The sequence below is a fragment of the Panthera onca genome, chromosome C1 (genome assembly GCF_046562875.1).
Source record: "Panthera onca isolate mPanOnc1 chromosome C1, mPanOnc1 haplotype 2, whole genome shotgun sequence".
NCBI lineage: Eukaryota > Metazoa > Chordata > Mammalia > Carnivora > Felidae > Panthera > Panthera onca.
Window position 1 is genome coordinate 162931908 of NC_138346.1, and position 23700 is coordinate 162955607.

General features: G+C 37.5%; 1 protein-coding gene across 8 annotated transcripts in view; it reads left to right on the forward strand.

Moving 5' to 3' along the window:
• The window catches only part of PTGER3 (prostaglandin E receptor 3), a 178954-nt gene that overhangs the window by 76564 nt on the left and 78690 nt on the right, over nucleotides 1–23700 (forward strand). Inside the window, exon 4 of one of the 8 annotated variants that reach the window (XM_060625227.2) lies at nucleotides 1295–5726. The exons of the other annotated variants lie outside the window; for them this stretch is intronic. Within the exon in view, the coding sequence (XP_060481210.1) occupies nucleotides 1295–1298 (4 nt within the window). The 3' untranslated portion in view covers nucleotides 1299–5726. Of the gene's footprint in view, nucleotides 1–1294; nucleotides 5727–23700 lie in introns of those variants that run through there. 8 annotated transcript variants of the gene reach the window in all.

Sequence of the window (23700 nt, forward strand, 5' to 3'; positions counted from 1 at the left end):
ATCCCCAGTTCCCATCTCTTTATTAGTAGGCTCACTCTAATTTCATTTTTAATTTTTTAAAGTAAATCCCATTGTCCTTTCCCTTCATTATGAAAATAAACCAAGCTTTCTATAGAAACTTAGAAAAACACAGAAAATTAGAAAGAAAAGCAGCTTGCTAAACTTTACTTCCACTCCCCAGGAAAAATTCGCCGCCATTTTAGTAAATTTCTTTCTCATCTTTTCCCCCTGTCCTTTCCTTGATTTTGTTTTACATACTTAGGATAATATTACACGTGCTCTACCATATCTTGTTTTTTTTTTTTTTTTACCATATCTTGTTTTTATCTAACTTAACATAAAATAAACATTCCCCAGACTATTTACAAATTATTTTAAAAGTAATTTTAATATTTATGATAGTCTATTAAAAGGTGCACTGTAGTTTACTTATCATAATCTGTGTTCAAATTTGGCCCCACAATGAATAGAACTATATCATTACCTAAAGACTGAAATATAGTTTTAAAAAATTTGTGATTGTTTTATCATAACTATACTTTAAGAAATAATTAATATGCCAATTTTTAATATTCTTTAAAGATGCACATAGTCTGACTGCTTTTCAAAAAAATTATAAAGATTCAAAATTTCATCAGCAGTGTGGTAGAGTTTCTGCTTTACTTCATCCTAACCAGCACTGTATATTATTTTAAAACATACACACACATACACACACACACACACACACACACACACAAATACTTTGTTGGTTTGATAGGAGAAAAATTGTATTTCATGGTTATTTAGATTTGCATTCATCCTTATATCTTTTTAGGGTATTGTTAGACACTGATTGGGACTTGTTTTTACAACAAGATTATTCAATGTGACTACAACTGATACAGTGTTATGATTTGATTATTCTACTGGACTTATAAACTTGGGAACCAGAAAAATTACTCATAAAAAGCATATACTTAGCATAATTAAATCATTCAGAAGCTTAAGTGATCCAAAATCCCAGAGTTATTTAAATTGCTTTTATTTACAAAACACACATGTAATTACTTCAAATAGGAATGTTTCATGCAGAGTGAGTGACTCTGCAGCTGGCCAAGATACAATTATGGAAACATTTATAAAGGTTGTGTGACCTACAAAATAAACTTCCTAAATATTTTTTAAAAACTCAAAAAAAAAAAAAAGAATGTTTCAAAGTCTAAGTATTTCTCACTTATACCCTCTCTTCATGCCAGACAAAAACAGTCCCCCTACCCATGCTTATTACATCTTTCTCTCTCTATTCTAACAGATAATGAAAGAACGGAGCTGAACTTTTTATTGAAATTCCTGCTTCCCTGAGTTTGTGTATTTCTTCCCACCTGAGAAGGAGAATTTATGTTTGATTTGGATTATTTCTTCATTTTCGTCTTTAAAAAAAATTAATGTTTTTTTGTCGTCAGTAATACCCACTGAAACCAGGTTTATTATCGTAAAGTGTGCCTATGAGTGCTAAATTGCATCCTGGAACTGGATTTTGGGTACATATTTAAGAAGTTGAGCCCGATTTCACAGAGAATGATTGGTAAAAAAGTGAGAAAATTAAAACCCACTTTTCAGTGTTCCCCCAACTTCAAGCCATTGCCTGAGTCTCAACCAGTATGGACATCTTTACATTTTATGGTAGTTTTGATTTTATGAGTTTGAAAAATCAGTGTAAGTTTTCAAAAGTGAAAAGTCAACATTTTGAGGGCAGGAATTCAATTACTAGGACATAAACTTTAATGAGATAGAAGAGGGTGCCAAATGGAGGCAGGAGGGCACCATGGCAAAAGATATTTATGCCAAATGTGTGATGAATGTGTTGGAGATGTTGTGTTCCTCTGCACTAAGCTTGGAACTAAAAGTCCTTAGGTCTGTATTCTGGTTATATGCCACTTTGTAACTCAGGAATCAGCTTAAGTGCTATTTCTCTGTCTTTGAAGATTAAAAGGAGTGGGTGCAGCTAAGGGCTCTTCTGAGGTGTCACAGAAAACAATAGTGAGGCTACATGATTAACCATTGTGTTAGAGCAATAAAAAATCTGGGCATAGCCTTTTGATTTACCACTATCGGTTCAGGATTTCTTAAAATTTCTTCCCAGGTGACATACAAAAGGCAAAATTAGTAAGTGATATAGCTACCAAATATCAAAATTTGTTACTTTTTATGAAATAAAGGAATCTATTTTGTCTGAATTGAAATTAGAAATTCTATGAGCTTTTAAAAAATACTTTTGAAGGGCACCTGGGTGGCTCAGTTGTTTAAGCATCTGGCTCTTGATTTCGGCTCAGGGCATGATCTCACGGTTTGTGAGTTCGAGCCCTGCATTAAGCTCTGTGCTGATATGGAGTCTGCTTGGGATTCTTTCTCTCTCCCTCTTTCTTTGCACCCCCTCTGACCTGTGCTTTGTGAGTCTTCCTCTCTCTCAAAATAAATAAATAAACTAAAAAAAAAAAAACACTTCTGAGTCACTGAATATCTTTCAGCTTATGTCCTTACCTGCTTGTAAATTCAACCAGTCTTTCTTTCTCTCATACTTTCTTTCCCCCTCTCTTCCTCTTTCCCTTTCCCCCCTCATTCACTCAGTTCAAAACATATTTATTGAGTGTCCCTCCTTTAGCCACTGTGCTAAGGATTATGATTTCACCTACTAGGACATCTAAGGAAGCCATGATAAAATGTATCAGCAGTTTTGCCTTAGGAGCCTATACTGTGACTCCATTGTCCTCTCTGTGGACTAAATTAAACCAAAGCAGTGAGTCATTCCTTTAAATAGTTGAACCAGTTGTGGATTAGCTGTAAAACACAATTATTTTCATTCACACTTGTATTTTAAATGGCTTTATGTAACTTGCTGTACACACAGAGAAAAATATGAAATTATTTTATTTTTGCAAAAGAGGCCCAAGTTTACAGAGGGCTTGCCCAATGTCTCATGGGTAATATAAGTAAGAATTTAGATCCAACTGTAAGTTCTTTGATTCCAAGTTTATTGTTCTTCTTACAGTAGAGTGGGATGTGAGATTGGTTTCCACGATATTCCATTTACAAGACAAAAATAGAAGCATGGGTTTTGGAATCAAATTTGGATTTAAATGTGGCTGTGCCACGCACTAGCTCTGTGAGCTTGAGAAATTTAATTAATTTCATTGAACCTCAATGAATTAATCTACAAATTAAAGATAATGATACTTACCTGTAATGGGGTATTGTGATAATGTATGTAAAGTGAGCCTTACACAGTAGATACTCAACAAGTATTAACTGTGATTAATTCTTTATCCAGACTTATCTCCAGCTCTAGAATATGACTTCTCAGTTTCAACTATACAAACTGTTTTCCTGACTATGTGGGTTTAAATGTCATGGACAGAATAAACTTCAAATCTCTTCGTGCTATTCTCGTTTATAATACTTCATGATTATTTTTCCCCACGCAAAACCTACCCATCTCCCAAATGTGCAATCTCACTTTGTCCTTAGGCCTTGAAATTTAAGTTTCTTTGTTCTCTTCCTATCCCACTCTGAAGTTATATGGTGTTCTTTTTTATGATTTCTATATTATTCTTGAAATATTTTCATTATATATGTCTTTTCCCCTTAACAAAATTCTATTTCATGGTGGACAGGATCCTTTTCTTACATTTTCTCCATAGGTCTCTTAACACTAGTGCAGTATTTGAGACCAAGAAAGATGGTCCTTAATTGGTAAATTCTCAACAAAGGCAACGTTTACGTACAATATTAGCAGTTGCAAATTTAAATGAATGTTATAGAAAGAAAGCTCTTTGTTTCCATGTTGCTATTCAACTCGGGAAATTTTATGTTAAACTTTCCTGATTTAAAAACGCTACATCCAGGGGCGCCTGGGTGGTTCAGTTGGTTGAGCATCTGACTCCTGGTTTCCACTCAGGTTGTGATGCCATGGTCATGGAATCAGCCCCCCGTCAGGCTCCATGCTGAGCGTGGAACCTGCTTAAGATTCTCTCTCTCTCTCTCTCTCTCTCTCTCTCTCTCTCTCTCTCTCTCTCTCCCTCTGCCTCTCCCTTGCTTGCACACTCTACTCTCCCCCCCCCACAAAGCTACATCCAGGCAGAATAATCACATGCAGTTTAATACAATAATGTTTATTAAAACACTCTATGTGAAAGTCATCAAGTAATAAAATGATTGGAAAAGTTTGAAAAATCACAACTATTTGGTAAAGAGTTCTCACACAATTAGAAATGATTTCTGTCAAATTAGTTTGAAATCTAATGGAGAGATGGTATATGCCAGTGTAAAATACTTTTGATACTTTCATTTTTAATCCACAGAAATATATCCATTTCATACTAAATTCACCCTAAATAAGTTCTGTAACAGATGTTCTCAAATATTCTGGATCATGATTCAGCAACACACTTACTGACTTTTAACAAGGACTTTCATCTTCCTTTTTAAAATTATCTTCCAGAAACATGGATTCTCATAATTATGTAATGAGATTATGCTGAGAATAGAATTAGCCTTCAGAATAAAATAAATTTCTGCCAAAGAGGTCACGTGTGGAGAAATGGGGCTTGATCTACAGTTTTATTGTAATTATAGTACCTACTGTGAAGCTCTGTGGAAAACATATGCAAACAAACCTGTGATGTTAAAATGCTTTACAGGTGACTTGTATAGACTTGGTTCTTGACTACGTATAATATATTCTGTGTAATTTTAGACCTATGACGTTTGCTTTGGAACAATGAACTCGTGCCTATGCCCGCCTCCATCCTATTGCAGAACCAGTGCTTTAGTACAGCACCACTGCAGCCCAGTGTGAAACAAACAAACAAACAAACAAAAACAAGCAAACACCCAGCTCTTCTGCTCCAGAAGGGATTGGGCTGGGTAGTCTGAAGAGAAATGGCATAGGGCCAGGGTGAGCTATGGAAACAGGGCATGTTAGGATTAGATGATTGGGCTTCCATCAGAAGCTATGTTTATCCAAATTCTCCCAAGGAAGGAGGAGAAAATTAGAGTCATTATCTTTTATATGTAAATGTGTATATGTGTCTTATAGTTATAAGGGGACTTTGGTCCATAAAAGATATGAAAATTCAGTAAGAGTTGAATTAATCCACATTTTTACTGTCTATAAGAATGGTTTTTAAAAATGAAATAAATAATAAAACCCAGGTTATAAAGGAACCATATAAACCAAGAGAACAAAAGTTTTTTTCAACATTCTCAGTAGTTGGAAGGACATTCAAAAGAAATGTATTGTAAAGATAATGGTAATTATTCAGGTACTTTAAACATCTGTATAAAATATACCTAGCTTGATATACTCTTAATTACTATCATTACTTAAATGTTTAATTGTTGTCCTAAAAATATTTGTGCTTATATTTTTCATTAATCTAGCCTTTGACTGAATATTTTGTTAATTCAAAATATCTCTAGGCTCATCCATGGATAAAAATGTGGCTGCATTTCATTCAGGTTCTAAGGCTTTTCTTTTTCATTATCTGAAGTGCCTTTTTATATAAAAATAGTTTGTACAAAATGTATTTTTAAGAGCTTTTATAGTTTGTTTAACAAAACTCCCAACCACATTGTAAGCTCCTTGTGGGCAGGACCCGTGTTTTATGTATCTCTTGTATCTACAGAGCCTAGCACAGAGCAAAGCTCATAGAATTTACTCAATAAAAACTTGATGGAGAGGCTAAGTGACGAGACTGCAATCTGTGTAAGTAATGCTTAGGACAACTAGGTATGCACACTATGGGTAAGGGTGGCATTTAGCGGACAGTTGTTTCTCCATTTACTTTTCCTCTTTGATGTTATGCCATTCAAAAATAATTAATCCTAATATAGGTAACATATAGTGTTATATTAGTTTCAGGAGTACAATATAGTGATTCAACAATTCTATACATTACTCCGTGCTCATTATTTTAAGTGTACTCTTAATCCCATTGACTTGTTTCGCCCATCCCCTCACCTACCCCTCTGGTAACCACAGTTTGTTCTCTATAGTTAAAAGTCTATGTTATGCCATTTGAGGTAGTCTTTAAATTTGAGTGATACAAGGGAGTCTTTTAGATTTCTTGAAGAAAACAACTATAAATATTTTAAAATATTTATTTATTTTATTTTTGAGACAGAGAGAGAGAGAGAGAGAGAGAGAGAAAGAATCTGAAGCAGGCTCCAGGCTCTAAGCTGTCAGCACAGCGCCTGACAAAAGGCTCAAACTCATGAACTGCAAGATCATGACCTGAGCCAAAGTCAGGTGCTTAACTGACTGAGCCACCCAGGTGCCCTAAAAACAACTGTAAATATTTGTTGAGTGTAGAATTATTACTTTTAGAAAAAGAATAAATAAGATAAATATAAGCCTGCATTTAAAATAACTTGTCTTGGGATGCCTGGATTGCTCAGTCGGTTGAGCATCCGACTTTGGCTCAGGTCATGATCTTGGGCTTCTTGAGTTCAAGTCCCACATTGGGCTCTCTGCTGTCAGTACAGAGCCCACTTCAGATCTTCTGTCCCCCTCTCTTTCTCTACGCAGCCCCTGCTGGTGAGGGGGAGGGGTAGAGAAAAGGAGAGAGAAAGAATCCCAAGTAGGCTTCAAGTTGTCAGCAGGGGAGCCCAATGTGGGACTCAAACTCACAAACTGTGAGTTCATGACCTGAGCCACCCATGTGTCCCAAAATAACTTCCCTTCTAGTTAACTATGTCATTTCTTACCGTGGTACAGGAGCTGAATTTTAACTTTGTATCTTGAGATATATAGCCTGTGGAATAAAATGAGTATAATTTACACATATGAGGATCTAAAAAATTTTCATCTTGTGAATTCTTTGAGCAAAGTATAGTGCTATTTATTTATTTATTGGAAATAAGTACACCAGAGCCTAAGCAAATGAATAACAATCTTTAGTTGCTTTCTTAATGAAAGTTAAGTAGTTAATGTTTTCTTAATGAAAGTTAAGTTAACTTACTAATGAAAGTAGTTGCCGATTATGGTTTTTATCAGTTTATTGATTTAACTTACAACTTAAATGTTAAATCCTTTTAAATGCTTTAAAAATGGACTAGAAATATTTGTGCAGCATTGTCTTGAGTAAATAATTTTTAAAAATGCAGGTGTACAGAGAAAATTTAAGCACTGAAATACTATGGCACAGGAAGGGAAGAAAAAATTACACACTAAGAAAACACAATGCCTTTGGGGCACCTGGGTGGCTTAGTCAGTTGAGCATCTGACTTTTGACTTTGGCTCAAGTTATGATTCCAGGGTCATTGATTGGAGCCTCGCACTGGGCTCCACGTTGAGTTTGGCACCTGCTTAAGATTCTCTCTCTCTCTCTCTCTCTCTCTCTCTCCCACTTCCCCTCTCCCCCTCTCACATGCTATCTCAAATTAAAAAGAAAAAAAGAAAGGAAAACACAGTCCACTAAAAATACAGGATTAAACCAAACAGAGACTACTAATAGAAATTCAGGAATAAAAGAGAGGATTATAAATTTGTTACAAGATTGGACAAAGTATGATTTAGTAATATGTGCTCCATAAATACTTGCTGACTGCTGGGTTGGTGGTAGTGGGTGATAATGCTTCTGGTAGTTGTGAAGAATAAGAGATATTCAAGCAAAATTAAGTGAACATTATACCAAGAAAATAAACAGAGAATGGGGAAAAGACAGTAATATATTCTTAGTAAGACTTTGGAATAAAGGAAAACAAATGGCTGAGTTAACCTCCTTTCTGTAAGTTTTGTTTTGTTTTGTTTTGTTTTCATTTTATTTCTTTTAGAGAGTGAGAGGGAGCGTGAGCTAAGCGGAGGGGTAGAGGGAGAATCTATTTTTTTTAATGTTTACTTATTTAAAAAAATTTTTAATCTTTATTTATTTTTGAGAGAGAGAGAGACAGAGAGAGACAGAGCATGAGCAGGGGAGGAGCAGAGAGAGAGGGAGACACAGAATCCTAAGCAGGCTCCAGGTTCTGAGCTGTCAGCACAGAACCCGACGTGGGGCTCGAACTCACAAACTGTGAGATCATGACCTGAGCCGAAGTTGGACCCTCAACCAACTGAGCCACCCAGGCACCCCAAGTGTTTATTTTTGAGAGAGAGAGAGAGAGAGAGAGAGAGAGAGAGAGAGAGAATGAGTGGGGGATGGTCAGAGAGAGAGGGAAACACAGAATGTGAAGCAGACTCCAAGCTCTGAGCTGTCAGCACAGAGCCCAATGTGGGGCTTGAACCCACAAACCATGAGATCATGACCTGAGCTGAAGTCAGACGTTTAAACAACTGAGCCACCCAGGTGCCCACCTCTTTATAGATCTAACCATCCTTTAAGGTCTGTTAGTTCTACAAGTATTTCTTAATTCTGTCTCTCCATCTTCACACCCATGGTCTAAATCTAGGCTTCCATCATTTCCCATCTTACTTACCCCAGTAACTGGTGTCCTGTGTCCGGTCTTGGGACCTCCAGTTATCCTCCACATTTTCTGTCACTGTGAAATTTTGTTAATGAAATGAAAATCTGTTCATGTTGTTTTCATTCTTAACATCCTTAATGTTTTCTTATGGCCTTCAGGGTAAGGTTAAGAAAACTTAACTTAGTCCAGAGAACTTTCTACAATCTAGTCTCTGCTGAGCATCTGTTGTCTTCTTCCACATCAGCCTATTTTCCAGCAATGCTAAACTAAAATCCCATGCCTTTATGCTTTGCCCATGCTGTTCCTTCTATGCTAGATATTCCCTTCTCCTCTCAATATGATTAACCATAACTCGGCTTTCATGAGTTTCAGCTCAAGTTTCACTTCTTGTAGGACATCTTAATGATAAAATAATTGTCTGTGCTTTAATTTGTTGGTTTATTTACCCATCTTCTTTGCATAGCCAAGGCAGGGAATATGTTTTTCATCTCCATGTCTGGCGTATGACATAGACTTGGCATTCAACAAGTCCTTGCTGGTGAAAGAAAGAACAGAAGGAAGATGTGCAACAATGAGCTATGAGTTTGAGCAAAAGCAATCATTCAAGATTATTCAAGGCCCAAACTGTCCATATGTTACTTAAGGCAGGCAGTTAGCCACACTTTCAGAATAACCATTCAGTGGTTGGCTTTCTAGGCACATAACTAGTTTAAATTTACACTTGGCATTGGCAGAGATTCTGTGGAGGTAACAGACAAAGCTGAGAAAGAGTGCCACAACCTTATCTCACTTGACAAAAATTTAAATGCAATCTTAGAAACTCAAGGAGAAATAACAAACTGAAATATTGCTCTCTAACTGGATCCAGCATTTCCTCAAAGGCAGAATAGTGCAAGCTTGTAGAGATAGCTCAGACTTTAAGGTTGGACAGTCCTAGATTTGAATCCTGACTTACACTAGGTAATTATGTGACCTTGGAGACTCTATATTTAATTTTCCTTAGCCACAGTTTCATTATTTATAAATCAGGGTAAGTAACACCTACCTTGTAGGGTTGCTGCAAAGATTAGAGATGATACATGTGAAGCCATTATTCCTAAGACCACTATAAATCCCCAGAGGTAAAATATGGCCCCAAGAAAGGCATTTCTGAGTAAGTGGCTGGAATCTGGATCTGATAGGAATTACATGTGTGCCAAAGCAACACATGATCGTAATAGGGCCCCAAGAAATTTCTCTACAAGCTCTTTGCAAATCTCCAACTGTCCTCTAAGAAGTTAACTTGAATTGCCATCAGTAGTTTGACAACTACACATATCAAATGTGGCTCAAAGATCTGGAAGCTGGGAATGTAGTGGTAGTAGGAAATTTGCCTAGTCCAAATTCTTCTAGGACTAGGAAAGTCAAGGTTTCAATCCAGGTGCTGACTACTGATCTTCCCTTGGTATTACTACCTCCTTTTCTATTTTATAAGCAGTAGTTTGTTTTTGTGGATCTTATTTGGTTTCCCAAATGATGAAAGCCATGGCCTTCTCTCCTTCTTGATAGCAAAGATACTTCATTGTTTATTTTCTTACTTGAAATCCTTCCATTGCTTAGCTCCCACCTTAAAGACGTTAGTTGAATGCCCAATTGGCTGCACTTATGATTGATGCTCATAGTTCTATCAGAATGTTTTTCACTATTAGTATGTACCCAGTGGGCTGCTACAATATTTTTTAAAGGAAGGTATAAGAAGAAGACAAAGTGTCTTGCTTTCCTTCCAAGTCTCACCATTTTTCATCTTTTGGAAGCTCAAAGGAATGCTTAGAGATATCCATTTTAAAAATAGCCATCATTTTGAAGATAACTCCTGGGATCACTGGTAACATGCACATATTCCCGTTTAATACACAGGAGCAGGGATGAAAAAGGAATCACTAATGAGATTATTCGCTGGCACACTAGTGAAGAAGGTGTGTTAGTTTCCTAGGCTTCCATAACAAAGAACCACTGACTGGGTGGCTTACACAACAGACATTTATTTCTTGCAGTTTTGGAGACTGAAAGACCAAGGAGTTGGTAGGGTTGGTTCCTTCTCTGAGCATCAGGGAGAATCTGTTCCATGCTACCCTCCCAGTTTATGGTGGTTTGCTAACTATGTTTGGCATTCCCTGGCTTGTAGACATATCACCCCACATAGTGTGTGTCTTATATCCAATTTTCTCCTTTTTATAAGAACACCAGTCATAGTGGACCAGTCTATTCCAGTATGACCTCATGTTAACTAACTGCATCTGCAATGACCCTATTTTCAAATAAGATCACATTTTGATATACTGGGGGTTAGTACTGCTATGTTGCAGGAATTTGATTGGGGTAAAGGAGACCATTCAACCCATAACAGATGTGTTGGTTGATTTAGAGAGGAGGCTACATGTAAACTCCAAAATAATAAGACCTAAAATGATGCAGCTTCTGTATGTAATGGGTTTAGGGACTGAATAAAAATCTCAATGATGCATGCCAGCCCTGGCTCCAGTTAGGAAAGACAATTCAAAAGTGATCATATTTCTGACATTAAAATACCTGGAAGTTTTTCCAGTAAATAAATAAACAACATAAAGCTCATAAACAAGTGTTGGGAAAGATATTTGTGTTGTTTGTAGCAGATTATAAATGACCCAATTAGACTAAAGTTAAATTGCTCCATGTTGGAAAGAGTAGGAGGTTGTAGGAATTCCTGTACATAAGTTATCAACTTAAGTTGATTTCACTGTTTTGAACAGTCAGGTTTCTTCCCTGGTAGTTTCCAAATAAAAGCAATATATTCACTTAGAGGTTGAAGGTTTAAGGAATGCTAGATGCTACCCATTTAAAAGAAGATAATGAAGGATTTACAAAGTCATTTGAAGGAGGCATTCAAACAGCAATATGATGCTAGTAGTGAGCACTGAGGGTAATAGTAGTCCAGCCATTGCCTTCTTGAGTTAGATTTGGTTATTTGGAGATTTTTAATTACAATTTTGTGTTGTACATGGATAAGCCTTCAAAAAAACATAACAGGCATTTGCATCTCTGTTTTGTCTGCTAATTAAAGTCTCATCTTGGGGGTGCCTGAATGGCTCAGTTGGTTAAGCATCCCAACTCTTGGTTTGGTTCAGGTCATGATCTCATGGTTTGTGAGATCAAGCCCCAAGACAGGCTCTGCGCTGATAGCATGGAGCCTGCTTGGGATTCTCTCTCTGCCTCTTCTCTCTCTCTCTCTCTCTCTCTCTCTCTCTCTCTATATATATATATATATATATATATATATATATCTCTAAGTAAGTAAACATAAAAAAAAAAAACCTCTTTAAAGTCTCATCTTGGGCTGAGGGTCAAATGCCTCTCTAGTCTTTTTAATGTCAATGTCCAACGATTGACACCAGTTCATGTTGGAACTTTGGAGGCCTCTAAATGCTATTCATGATCACACAGAACATTGCCCAGCCTTTGCTTTTGATGCACATATTGTGACTCTGATCCTGAGCTACAGGTTGTGCCAATAAAATCCCATTGGCTGTACTTTTTTAAAAGAAAAATAGAGGTTCATGAGACATGTAATTATGTTCCTAGGAAGTGATGCAATTGTTTTTGGCAAAATAATGGAACTTTCAGCATAGTTCTAAAGTTCTCTTTGTATCAACATGCCTTGCTGTGTTTTCAGCTGGGCGGGAGATTTGGCCAACAATCTGGTTCACAGCTGACTAAATCATTTTCTTGAAATGGTTCCCCATCAAAACCTAATTATAAATGCCTACAATTACCCAGGGTATCTGTCCAAATACTAATGGTTGTAGGAAATAGAGGAACTGCATTGATATGTTCCATTTGACAACACCTACCATGTACTTAATCTCACATTGCACATTTAAGACTATGAAACTATAAAAGAAACTAGTCCTTCTTTAGGGTGGAGACAGCTGCCCAAACCTATAGATGTTCTCCTCCAAGACGAGGAAGAAATCGCTACCGGAAGTAGCACAAAGAGCAAGGGTTTAGTTAAGACCAATCTTAGACTGGGCATTGGAAAATTCCTCTGTCTCTTAGATTTACATTAGAAACCTGGTCAGTTGTCTGAAACATAAATGTATAATTTTGTACAGGGATGAGATCAGTGGCCCTAAAATATATTTCTGTAACAATTCCAGTGGTGAATAAATGACAAAATCAAACGGAGCTAAAAGTCTTTCAAGCAGGATGTTCTGCTTCATGAACAAATGACCAATTTCTCATGATATTATCAGAAGCGTTACAAAAAGTTTTTATATCTCTTACTTATGTCACTACTGGGGAAAGAGGACAAGGACAGGATAACTCCAAGTGCTTCCAATCTCTGCTGACAGAACAATAACAGACCATTCAGAGAAGGAAAATATCTCCACTTCATTTTAGAACTGTTGTCCTTAAAGATTTTTCTTTCTCTTCCTCCCTCCCTTCTTCCCTCCTTAAGGTGATCATACGATTTTTATCTTTTCATTTTGTCAGTGTGGTGCATTTCATTGATTGGCTTGCAGATATTAAACCCTCTTGCATCCCTAGAATAAATCTCACTTTTTCATGGTGCATGATTCTTTTAATGTACTGTTGAATTTGGTTTGCTAATATTTTGTTGAGGATTTTTGCATCTATGTTAATCAGGGATTTGGCCTGCAATTTTCCTTTCTTCCTTCCATCTTTCCTTTCCTCTTTCTTTCTTCCTCTTTCTTTCTTTCTTTCTTTCTCTCCTTCTTTCAAATATCTATTAAATCAATAAAATCCACTTGATTGTGTGTTACTTGGGAATAAAAATTACAGAACTATATGATGCAAAAGGAAAGGAGAAGTAACATTTAAAAATTTTTCAATATATAAGTGATTTATACTCACTATCTCATATAATACTCACTGCTGTTCTATGAGATTGTTACTGTAAATTTCTATTTTAGAGATGAGAAGCTTGAGGCCCATCTCTAGAGTGGGGCTTAATTAACTCACTTTCCCAAGGTCTATAACTTTAGATGGTGGAATTAGTATTCAAACCCAGGTTTGTTTGGCTACAAATCTTGTCTTTTCACTGTAACCTTTAAGATGTTTCCAATGTTTAAAACAGTTTGCAAATAGATAAGATGTTAGAAATTATATTAGCTACCAGAAAACAATGATAGTTTCTTAGAAAAATGATGGGACTTAAAAATGTAGCATCCTTCCCCATTTCCTTCTGTCTTTCTTCATGTAGGAGAAGATGAAAATGACCTGAAGCAGTGGGATTTTTTTTTTTTTTTAGCTAGAACACATGGCTGTACAGGATACCTCAACTTAATTTCATATTCAAGAGTACATTTGTAGTTTTTTTTTTAAACTCTCATTCTTTTCCCCCCTCTCTCTTTTAGTTACCTTATAAATGTAGAAAACATAATTTCATGTTACCATCTACTACTAAAAAGAGATATCTGCATTCTGTGATAGCATATGCTATTAAGATCAAGAGACAACATTGCATTTACTCCTCCAGAGGCAGAAAGCTGTGTTGGTGAAGGGAAAGAGGGGATTAGCCTGGAAATCAGAGTTGCTGGTTTGGGATACATCTTCCTCTACTCTCCATCTATGTGAACTTGGGAAATGACTGTAAAAGTTTAAGCTTCAGTTCATCATCTGTAACAAAGTTCTTAACACCCTTTTGCAGAATTGCTGTGAGGCTTAGTATGAAGACAGTACAGAAGGCCCCTGTCCATTTCAAGAGTCATGCAAACACAGTGCTAGCACTGCTGGTCCTGAGCCCACAGAAGACCCTGCCAAACTGTCGTACTTTTCCCAGCACACTCTGGACAGCTTCATGAAAGTCTTGTCTAAAGACTAACCAGGAAACCCACCCAGCTTAGTGGACCTAACAAGCTAGAGGCATTCTCTCTGTCGTCCTGGGTTCAGGTGAAAAGTTTCCCATTGCTGTTTTTCACCTAAGACCAAAAATACTATGTTGGAGCTTTAGTCTTATAACAAAAGTTAAGTCTTGGGGAAACGTGGTTACTTTAATGAACGATTTGATGAGTGGTGTGCATTGTTCCCTGGGAGCAGTTTGTGACAGAGGAGTTGGAGGAGGGCAGAGAGCATCAGGTACACAGAAAGGGACAAAAAGGTGCACTTGTGACTAGGGAGAAGCTTCCAGGGATAGGAGGGGAGTGAGGGGATAAGTGGCCATTTTTCTGCCATTTTTGCAGTCTCTTCAGATTCAGTCGGAAGTACATGGATATATATCCCTCTAGATTTTTAGTCTATTAACCACTACTCTTCTCAAGGATGCCTATTCTCATTTTAACCATCATCTATGGTTTGGCATCCTGCTAGGCACTTGACAAACCATCATACCGCACTTACATGATTGTCGCTTTTTACAGCTGAGAAAAAAGAGGGGTCAGTGAGCAGGCAAAGTGCAAAGAATGATTAAAAACAGATTATCTGAATGCAGACTTCCTGACCTTCTGCCAACTATACTGCCTGTCAAACTTCCCTAATTTGGAGATTTGTATTTCCTTCACCTAAAGAATGTGAAGAAAACGAGGGCATACATTAGCAGCAGCAACAACAATAAAACCCAAAATCTTAGTTTCTTGAAACAACAAAAGTTTGTTTGCCCTCACCTAGCCTGCCTGTGGGGGGGTTGGGTGTGGAGACCGGGCCTCAGGTCATCTCCATCAGAGACTCGGGCTAACCGAGGCTCCCAACATGGCTGGGCCCGTGGTAGCAAAAGGCAGAGCCTTAGAGAGGCACCCACTCACTTCTAGAGCAAGTAGCATGCTGAGCCAATTGAAGAGGAAAATAATCTCACCGCATTCTGAGAAAAAGGAGAAATGGAAGTACTAGCAATCAGCACTAATATATCCCCCAGAATCTCAACAGTAAGGACAGAATAAAAATGAAGAAATTAAGTGCAGAAGTACTGAGTTTAGAGAGCAAAGTCCTTTTCGGCTCAATTTTTTAGACCAAGTGCTTATTTTAAACCTTTTTCTTGTGTTGACTTACTTGGCACGGTCGGAGATTTTCAGCAACCAGGGCCATTTTAAATATGGGAGGATACAGGCGTATTTTTAGCAAAGATGAAAAAATGGGTTGGTCACTGAAATTACCCAGTTTAGACTTAACAGCATATGGTTCACAATTGCTACAAATTGCTGCTTTAGTCAATGGAAAAATTTTCATATACATGGTGTTAACACTGCACATCCCTGGAAGAAATGCAAAGTGTTTTGGTATTTTGTGCAGAACAACTATATCTGGAGAGCTTGTAGAACTTGGTGCAATTTTTAGATGAAATGAAGTTATGGATTTGTGAACTAAAAATCTGTATGCTGTCCAGGTTATTAAAGCATATTTGAATTCAGAATCATTAGACTGGCAAAAGCTTCTACTTTTAGGATTCTGTAAACCTGCATTGACCTTGAATTAATAAAGCTAGGAAGTACGATGCATGGAAAGGACTTTAAGGAAGGCAGGGTTCATAACCCCCATCCTGAAGTTATTTCCTGTAAGACCCTTGGTTAATCTCCTAACTTTTTAGATTATTTCTCATCTGTTAAAGTAGGGGATATTAAGAAGCCCATGTGGTTGGGGCGCCTGGGTGGCTCAGTCGGTTAAGTGGCCGACTTCGGCTCAGGTCACGATCTCGCAGTCCGCGAGTTCAAGCCCCGCGTCGGGCTCTGTGCTGACAGCTCGGAGCCTGGGGCCTGTTGCGGATTCTGTGTCTCCCTCTCTCTGATCCTCCCCCATTCATGCTCTGTCTCTCTCTGTCTCAAAAATAAATAAACATTAAAAAAAAATTTTTTAAATAAAAAAAATAAAAAAATAAAAAAAAAGAAGCCCATGTGACAAGTACTACTGTAAAATATATCTTACCTCCAAAATATGTCTCGATACTGTTCACTATGCTTCATCTTGAGTACTGCTATTCTAATCCACACAAAACTTGTCTCTCAGCAAGGTCACTACTGATGGCCTCCTAATGATTTTTCTTCTTCTTTCCCCAGCTTATTCATTTCTCAGTAGACATAGGGATCTTTCTCACCCCAGGACTTTTGTACATGCTATTCCACTTTTTTTTCTCAATTTCCTGCATATATAGTTCTGTTTCTTCCTTTGGTTACCGGCTTAAATACTTTTTCAAAGCTCTCTTTCTTATGCTTCCTATCTGTGGTAGTTTTCTCTTATTATTTTCTACCTTATCTAATTTGTTTCCTTTACAGTGCCTATCCTAATTTGTAACTTGTTTTTGCTTCTTTGTTTACTTCTTTCTTTGTTTTCTGAATTAGAATATGAGTTTCACAAGAGCAGAGACTGGCTTGATCTTATCCATCCTTGTCTTTACCAAGCACAGAACCTGGCACATTGCAGATGCCAAAGAAATACTTTTGTGATGAGCCAAGGGGCTGTTGTGAAGAGTGAGATAATTCACTGCATCTTTAAGCACATAGGCGGTGCTCAGTAAATATCAGTATTCTGCTACTTTTCTTTACCAGAGCTGCCCAATCATCTTCAACTCTTCTCTACATCTCCCTGCTCAAGGTACACTGGTGTGATTCTCCATCACATAGAAATATTCAAGGAATCTAAACTAAAGGGCAAATTGTAGTGAAATAGAGTGAACGGAAGGGGCTACTCTTGGTTTTGATACATTTGTCTTTTCTATGTCTGTGTTTTTGTGAATTATGCATTGGCACCATTATTATGCATGTCCTTTCCTATGCCAAATTTGGAGATTTATAATCAGCTAATAAACATTTATTTCTTACTATGTCTTCCTATAGGCTATGGAGTATCTCTAAATTTGTCTTGAGCAAATGTAGTTTTGTAAAATTTTTTGACCATTTTATTGTGATTTTCTCTTATTATTTAAAAAATGAGACTGGGTGGCTCAGTAGGTTAAGCATCTGACTTTGGCTCAGGTCATGATCTTACCACCTGTATGTTTGAGCCCCGTGTCAGGCTCTGTGCTGACAGTTCAGAGGCTGGAGCCTGCTTTAGATTCTGTATCTTCCTCTCTCTGCCCCTCCCTTACTCACACTGTCTATCTCTCTGTCCTTCAAAAAAAATAACCACTAAAAGAATAAAAAATGAGTGGAAAATGAAAATATAAATATGCATAAACTAGTGGAAAAAAAGGGTGAAAATAAGACAAAGGTGAAAATAATTAAGCATGTAATGGATGGTTAACATTTAGTTGTTTGGGGCACACTGACATTAAATTAATTGTATCTTTATGAAAGAAAAGAATAAATTTAAAGAACAGCATGAAGTGCTAGAATTATCCAGTATTATGTGTGAAAGGTTAGGCATAATTATCAAATTTATATCAGTTCCTCTTTGTGGAACAGAATTCCACTCTAAAATACATCTCTTGCATGTTTGACTTTCTTATGTGTTTTCAGTCTGATTTTGTCTGAAGTAGTGGCTCACTAATGGAGCATGCTCATTTCCCGCCTGGAAGAGGGACACTCCCTGAGTTTACTTACGAGGAACTTCTGAGTCAGTGAGGTGAAGAAACTAGTCCCACAAACCTGCTTCAGTCCTTCCTCATCAGTTGCCTGAATAATTTTAGAGTCTAGGTCTGCAGACAAAGAAACCAGTATTTATTTAAAAGTAACTCTTCATAGGGGTGCCTGGGTGGCTCGGATGGTTAAGCGTCCAACTTTGGCTCAGGTCATGATCTCACGGTTCATGAGTTCGAGCCCCACATCAGGCTCTGTGCTGACACTTCAGAGCCTGGAGCCTGCTTCAGATTCTGTGTCTCCCTCTCTCTTGCCCCTCTTCCACTCATGTTCTGTCTCTCTCAAAAATAAAAGTAAACATTAAAGAAAAAATAACTCTTCATAGTTTTGGACTAATATTCATTTATAAATGGTGGCCATTTTGTGATGGCAAATATTTACATTTCTAGAAGCCCAAGAAGAAAGACCTTCGAGGCGTCTTTTGCTTTGTTTCTTCTTGGTTAATTAATTAATCTCTCCACAGGCTGTAGGGTGTTGATTTCAGTCTGTTTCTTTTTAAGAACAATGAACATCTACCTGGGGAGACCACACCTTATGTTTCTAAGGCAAGGCTACTTCAGTGAATCAGGTCCAGAAGAATTTTTCTGACTCTCCTACAACCCTGCTCTGCTCCTTAACTCTTGCCAAACTATTCAGGAATATGCCTCTGCACTTCGACACACTCAGTCTTCAGATTTGGTTGTCCTGATGTCACTGAATTTGGCCATGTTCTTAATATTGCTCTTGATTTGCAGAATGGATTTTGGAGTTCTTCCCATATCTCCTAGCATTTAACCCCCAAAAAGCCTATCCCTATTTTTCCTTTATTACCCACTGAGCTAAAGGCAATTACCATCCTCACTGCACAAGCCTTATCTCAAATTCTCAGTAGCCATATGTGTATAGTGGTTACCTGATCGTACAGAATACTCTATTGAACAGCACTGCTCTGGAGTATCCATATCTTTACTAGCCTTCCCACCAGTATCTCTCAACAGATGACAAACTGATCAAAATATGAGCAGCCCAGGTTGGAATGCATCAATGACCACACAACTCAAGTCTTAGCACAAATGTCCTTGACGTTTTTCTCTTTTCGGTTAATGGTGCGTATCGTTGTTTTCCAAACTCTTTCACAAGGCTTACAAAATCCATCATGACCTTTACCATTTGCTTAACTTAATCATTCCTTTCCCTTGAACTATACTCTTCTGAACTACTTTGTTTCTTGACTCCAATTTTAAACTTGCCATTTCTTGTCTGGAATATTCTTCCCTTCTCAACACTGTCTCAAGTATTCTCTGGTTTTGTGGGACACTTTAAAAGGAGATGCTCAATCACTTTGGACAACTTAGAGATGTGGGGCTAATTTAATGTTGCTTGACTATTAATAACATTCAACATCAGAAAGCAAATTAGAGCATGGGGAGAATATGGAACTATATTTTGTACCTGGAAAATGATGAAATGCCAAACTTCTTAAGTGAAGAGTCTCAACCCTAGGGACTTAAACTGTTCCAAGTGTTTTGTAAGAAACAAACCTTTTGTATCTCTATTTGTAGGCATGTGTGTGTGTGTGTGTGTGTGTGTGTGTGTGTGTAATTCACTCCCCATCGCTAAAAACTTTTCTCTTGACCTCTTTACCCCACACATGAAGAGACAACAGAGGAGCTCTGTGGATAAGGTGCAAACTATATTTGAATCTATTCCAATAGTTAACTCTAAGAAAATATTTTAATGCTAGCAGAGCCTTTGAGAAACATTCTCTAAACATCCTTGCTTATCGTTTGTGATCTCTATCTACAGGAAACATCTGGGAAGGAAAACCATCCACAGCAAGAGTAGACTTGTCAGGAGCAACACATCAGACCCCTACCTGGTTAGGAGCATTTAACGATGAGGTCAAATTATAGCAAAGAATGCCAGAGAGTTGGAGTACTCCCACTGAAGATACCCTCTAGTACTAAAATACATTATTACTAACATTTGAATGGATATCAAAAGTGAGCTTGCACCGCACCTACACTGTCTCTTCATTGTCTTTCCTCAGTCTCCCTGTCTCCATGTTTAGGGTGCTGAAATTGAAGATAAAGGTCTCTGCAGGAAATATCTTCACTTTGTAACAGTAAATACAAGGGTCTTTTTCTGACATTTTTACCCAAGACTGGAGAATTTGCTCTGATGCACATCCCTCAGAATGATCAGAAAATGGAAACAAAATTTAGATTTTATTATATACCTATAGTTGCAATATCATCCTGAAAATGCAGAAACTATAACAAAGATTTCACAAATCCCATTCAATAGATCCCAGTTTGACCATGATCAGAATATTCATCTTAATTTTCAGACACATGAACCATGAACTCATAATCTTAATTAAGCCAGGAATGTAGACGGACTTGAGAAATTATTCCCAATTCAGATGAAATGTCACTGATCATTTTTTCTTTCTCAGTTCTTGCAAGGTCTGCTCCATCTGTTTCTGTATAATTAAAAAAATCCTGTACAGGAATGAAGTACATAAAAAAATATCAGACATACTTGCTAAACTACTTGTATATGGAATTATACAAGTTCCCAGTCTCAGTGATTAGATTATCTCTCTCCATTTTCTTTGAATATCAGAAAATGAATGTAAATTAGTGTGCAGCTATTTTCAAATTAATGGCAACATGTAAAGCTCAAAGATTCATGTTCAATTATGCAGGGAGTGCTGATTTTGTATAACAGCCATTACTGGATCCCCCAGGCAGTGAAGCGTGGTCCAGAGTCTGTCTCAGGCCTTACAGGAAAACCCTACTATTCCATTACACTCACTATGTCTATAGCCCCGATGAAATCCATGATTGTGTTCTCTGGCACTTAACTTATGTTTTGATTACTATGAACATTTTATAAAAATATTTTGTTTCTTAGGATTTCTAAGCACAAACAATCACCCATCCTATCAAAACAAAACAAGCCATAGCATGTGTAAATATAAATTTTTAGAACATGTATACACAGATAAATAAACAAGAGTGTATGGAGTGTAACTGCTTCTAAATGATATCATGCTGCTTATTTTGGTTGCAAATTCTCAACAATGATGTAAGCAATGCATGACACATCAGCTGTCATGAGTCCCAGCAATGCAACCTGAAGTTCAACAATCCCAGTCTACAGCAGTGTGAGACACTGAGTTTGGGTATTGCCTAATGCAGAAGTTAACTTGAGTTCTTTTTCTAAACATATGAATCTCTTTTTTACTTTCAGAAGGTGAGAAAAAATAGATTTCTTGAGCATCTACTTTAGCTTAAACACAGTGTTAGATATATCTACATATGATATCATGGTTAATTCTAACAAAAGCCCTGAGAATAAAAATGGCTATCCCCATTTTCACCAATGAGGAAACTAAGTCATACAGCAGATAATTGACTTTGCCAAGAACATACTACCGAGGCAATGAAGCAAACCCAGGTCTGAGGCCCTGGAATTTATTCTTTTTCTAATTTATCTTGCTACTTCTGGTCACTGAAATCCTTCTTAGGTAGTTATATTTGCAATGATATAAACCTCTCAAGGACACACAGGGGCAAATCAATGAATGAAAGTAAAATGTAGGAGGGGCTGAAACCTAAGACCTGTGACCACTCATACCTGATTCCTGAAGCAAAAATAGTCAGGACCCTAGCCAAGTGCGCTGGGACTCAGGTCTGGGCCTCAGTCCTATTGGAGTAGGAATGTCAAAAGGGAAAACTAAACTAGAAGTCTAAGTGTGTGAACTACGTCAGTAGGGTGGACTGCCGGCTAAGTCTCTGTGAGCATCCCAACCCCATACAACAGGAAATGTGACTTTCAAAGGGCCACTGATACGTTTTCTTCATGCACTTCCATAAGTCGAGGACTTTATTTATTTATTTATTTATTTAATGTTTTATTTATTTTTGAGAGAGAGAGTGCAAGTGGGGGAGGGACAGACAGAAGGGTGAACAGAAGATCTGAAGCAGGCTATGCACTGAGAGCAGCAAACCCTATGTGGCCTTGAACTCACCAAATGCAAGATCGTGACCCAAAGTCAGACGCTCAACAAACTGAGCCACCCAGGCACCCCAATAAGTCAAGGACTTTAAAAGATAAAGATAGTTTTTCTTTGAAGAAGGAATTCCTGCTTTGTGATTTGTTTCTTTTTAATTTAACATGAAGAAAATAACAGCAATACTTAGCTGGATCTGTTCAGTATATGAGAGTGTAAACTCTTTGTAAAAAACAACATTTTTATGCCAGAACAAGTCAGATTAGATTGTATAAGATCTGTTGTCCCATGACTCCAAGTCCTTGGAAAGCATCCCATTTTAGTCTATTAGAGTCACTCTCTCTGGTTTTCATATGCACAGACACACACTGGTGGGTAGGGACGCAGTCTGAATTTGAGAGCAGGTGTTCTGTCCTAAAGGCCACATCCCACGCTAGGAGCAAAACCTCTCATGTGCTGCTTTTCACAAAACTGCAAAGCTGTAAGGAAAACATGAAGTGAAGGATCTGCAGCAGGGCATTAGGGTGTATTTTCTTTTTTTAATATTTATTTTTGATAGAGAGAGAGAAACAGAGCGTAAGCAGGGGAAGGGCAGAGAAAGAGGGAGACACAGAACTTGAAGCAGGCTCCAGGCTCCGAGCTGTCAACACAGAGTCAGAAGAATGGCTCGAACTCACAAAACATGAGATCATGATCTGAGCTGAAGTCCCACCCTTAACCACTTAAACGACTGAGCCACCCAGGCTCCCTAGGGTGCATTTTCTAAGATCAGCTTTTGTGTCTCATTGTTATCAGCTTCTCCAAGTTAGAAGGGGCCACGTTTGATTTGTTTTTCTGCTTAGAAAGTATAAAAATTATATAGTAGAGAGATGTAATAGATAGTAGGGAAATTAAGCAAAGACTTTGAAGTCTGTCACCCCTGGTTTGAATATAATCTCAACCACTCTCTAAATTTGTGTTTTTTAAGCTCTCTGAGTTTTGGGGTTTTCACCTGCAAAAGTACCTCAAAGAGTTAATGTAAAGGATAAATGAAAAAAAAAAAAAAAAAGAGGTTAGAGAGGGAGAGAGCCAAAGCATAAGAGACTCTTAAAAACTGAGAACAAACTAAGGGTAGATGGGGGCGGGAGGGAGCGGAGGGTGGTGATGGGTATTGAGGAACTGGGTGTTGTATGGAAACCAATCTGACAATAAATTTGATATTAAAAAAAAAAAGGATAAATGAGATAAAGCACCAGGTAGACAGTTAATACTAAAAAATAATTACCTGTTAATATTCCAGGGTTATCTTTATAGTTGTAGACATTTTAATATTAATCGATATGCCATGCACAGTGTTAGTTCCCTTATATACATTATCTGTAATTTGTATAACAGCCATGGCCCCAAACCGTGACTAGATAGATGTTTCTCATTACACTCTGTTAAGTGGATTTGAGAGAGAAGAGTGTAGAGATTTGGAGATGCATCATGAGGCTATTAGACTGGTTCAGATCAGGAGTTCTCACAAAGCTGGTGGTAGTGAGATGGAAAGGGGTAACTACTTAGGATTCAGCATTTGGAGAACAAACACAAATGGTTTGTTGTGATGGCAAGGAATAACAAGGACTTAAATAGTAACCCTTCTTAATTAATCTAACTAAAATCCACTGATGATAGAGCACTGATTTGGCAGAATATTCAAATGAAGAGGTAAGGCTGTAAAAAGACACCCCCAAAATG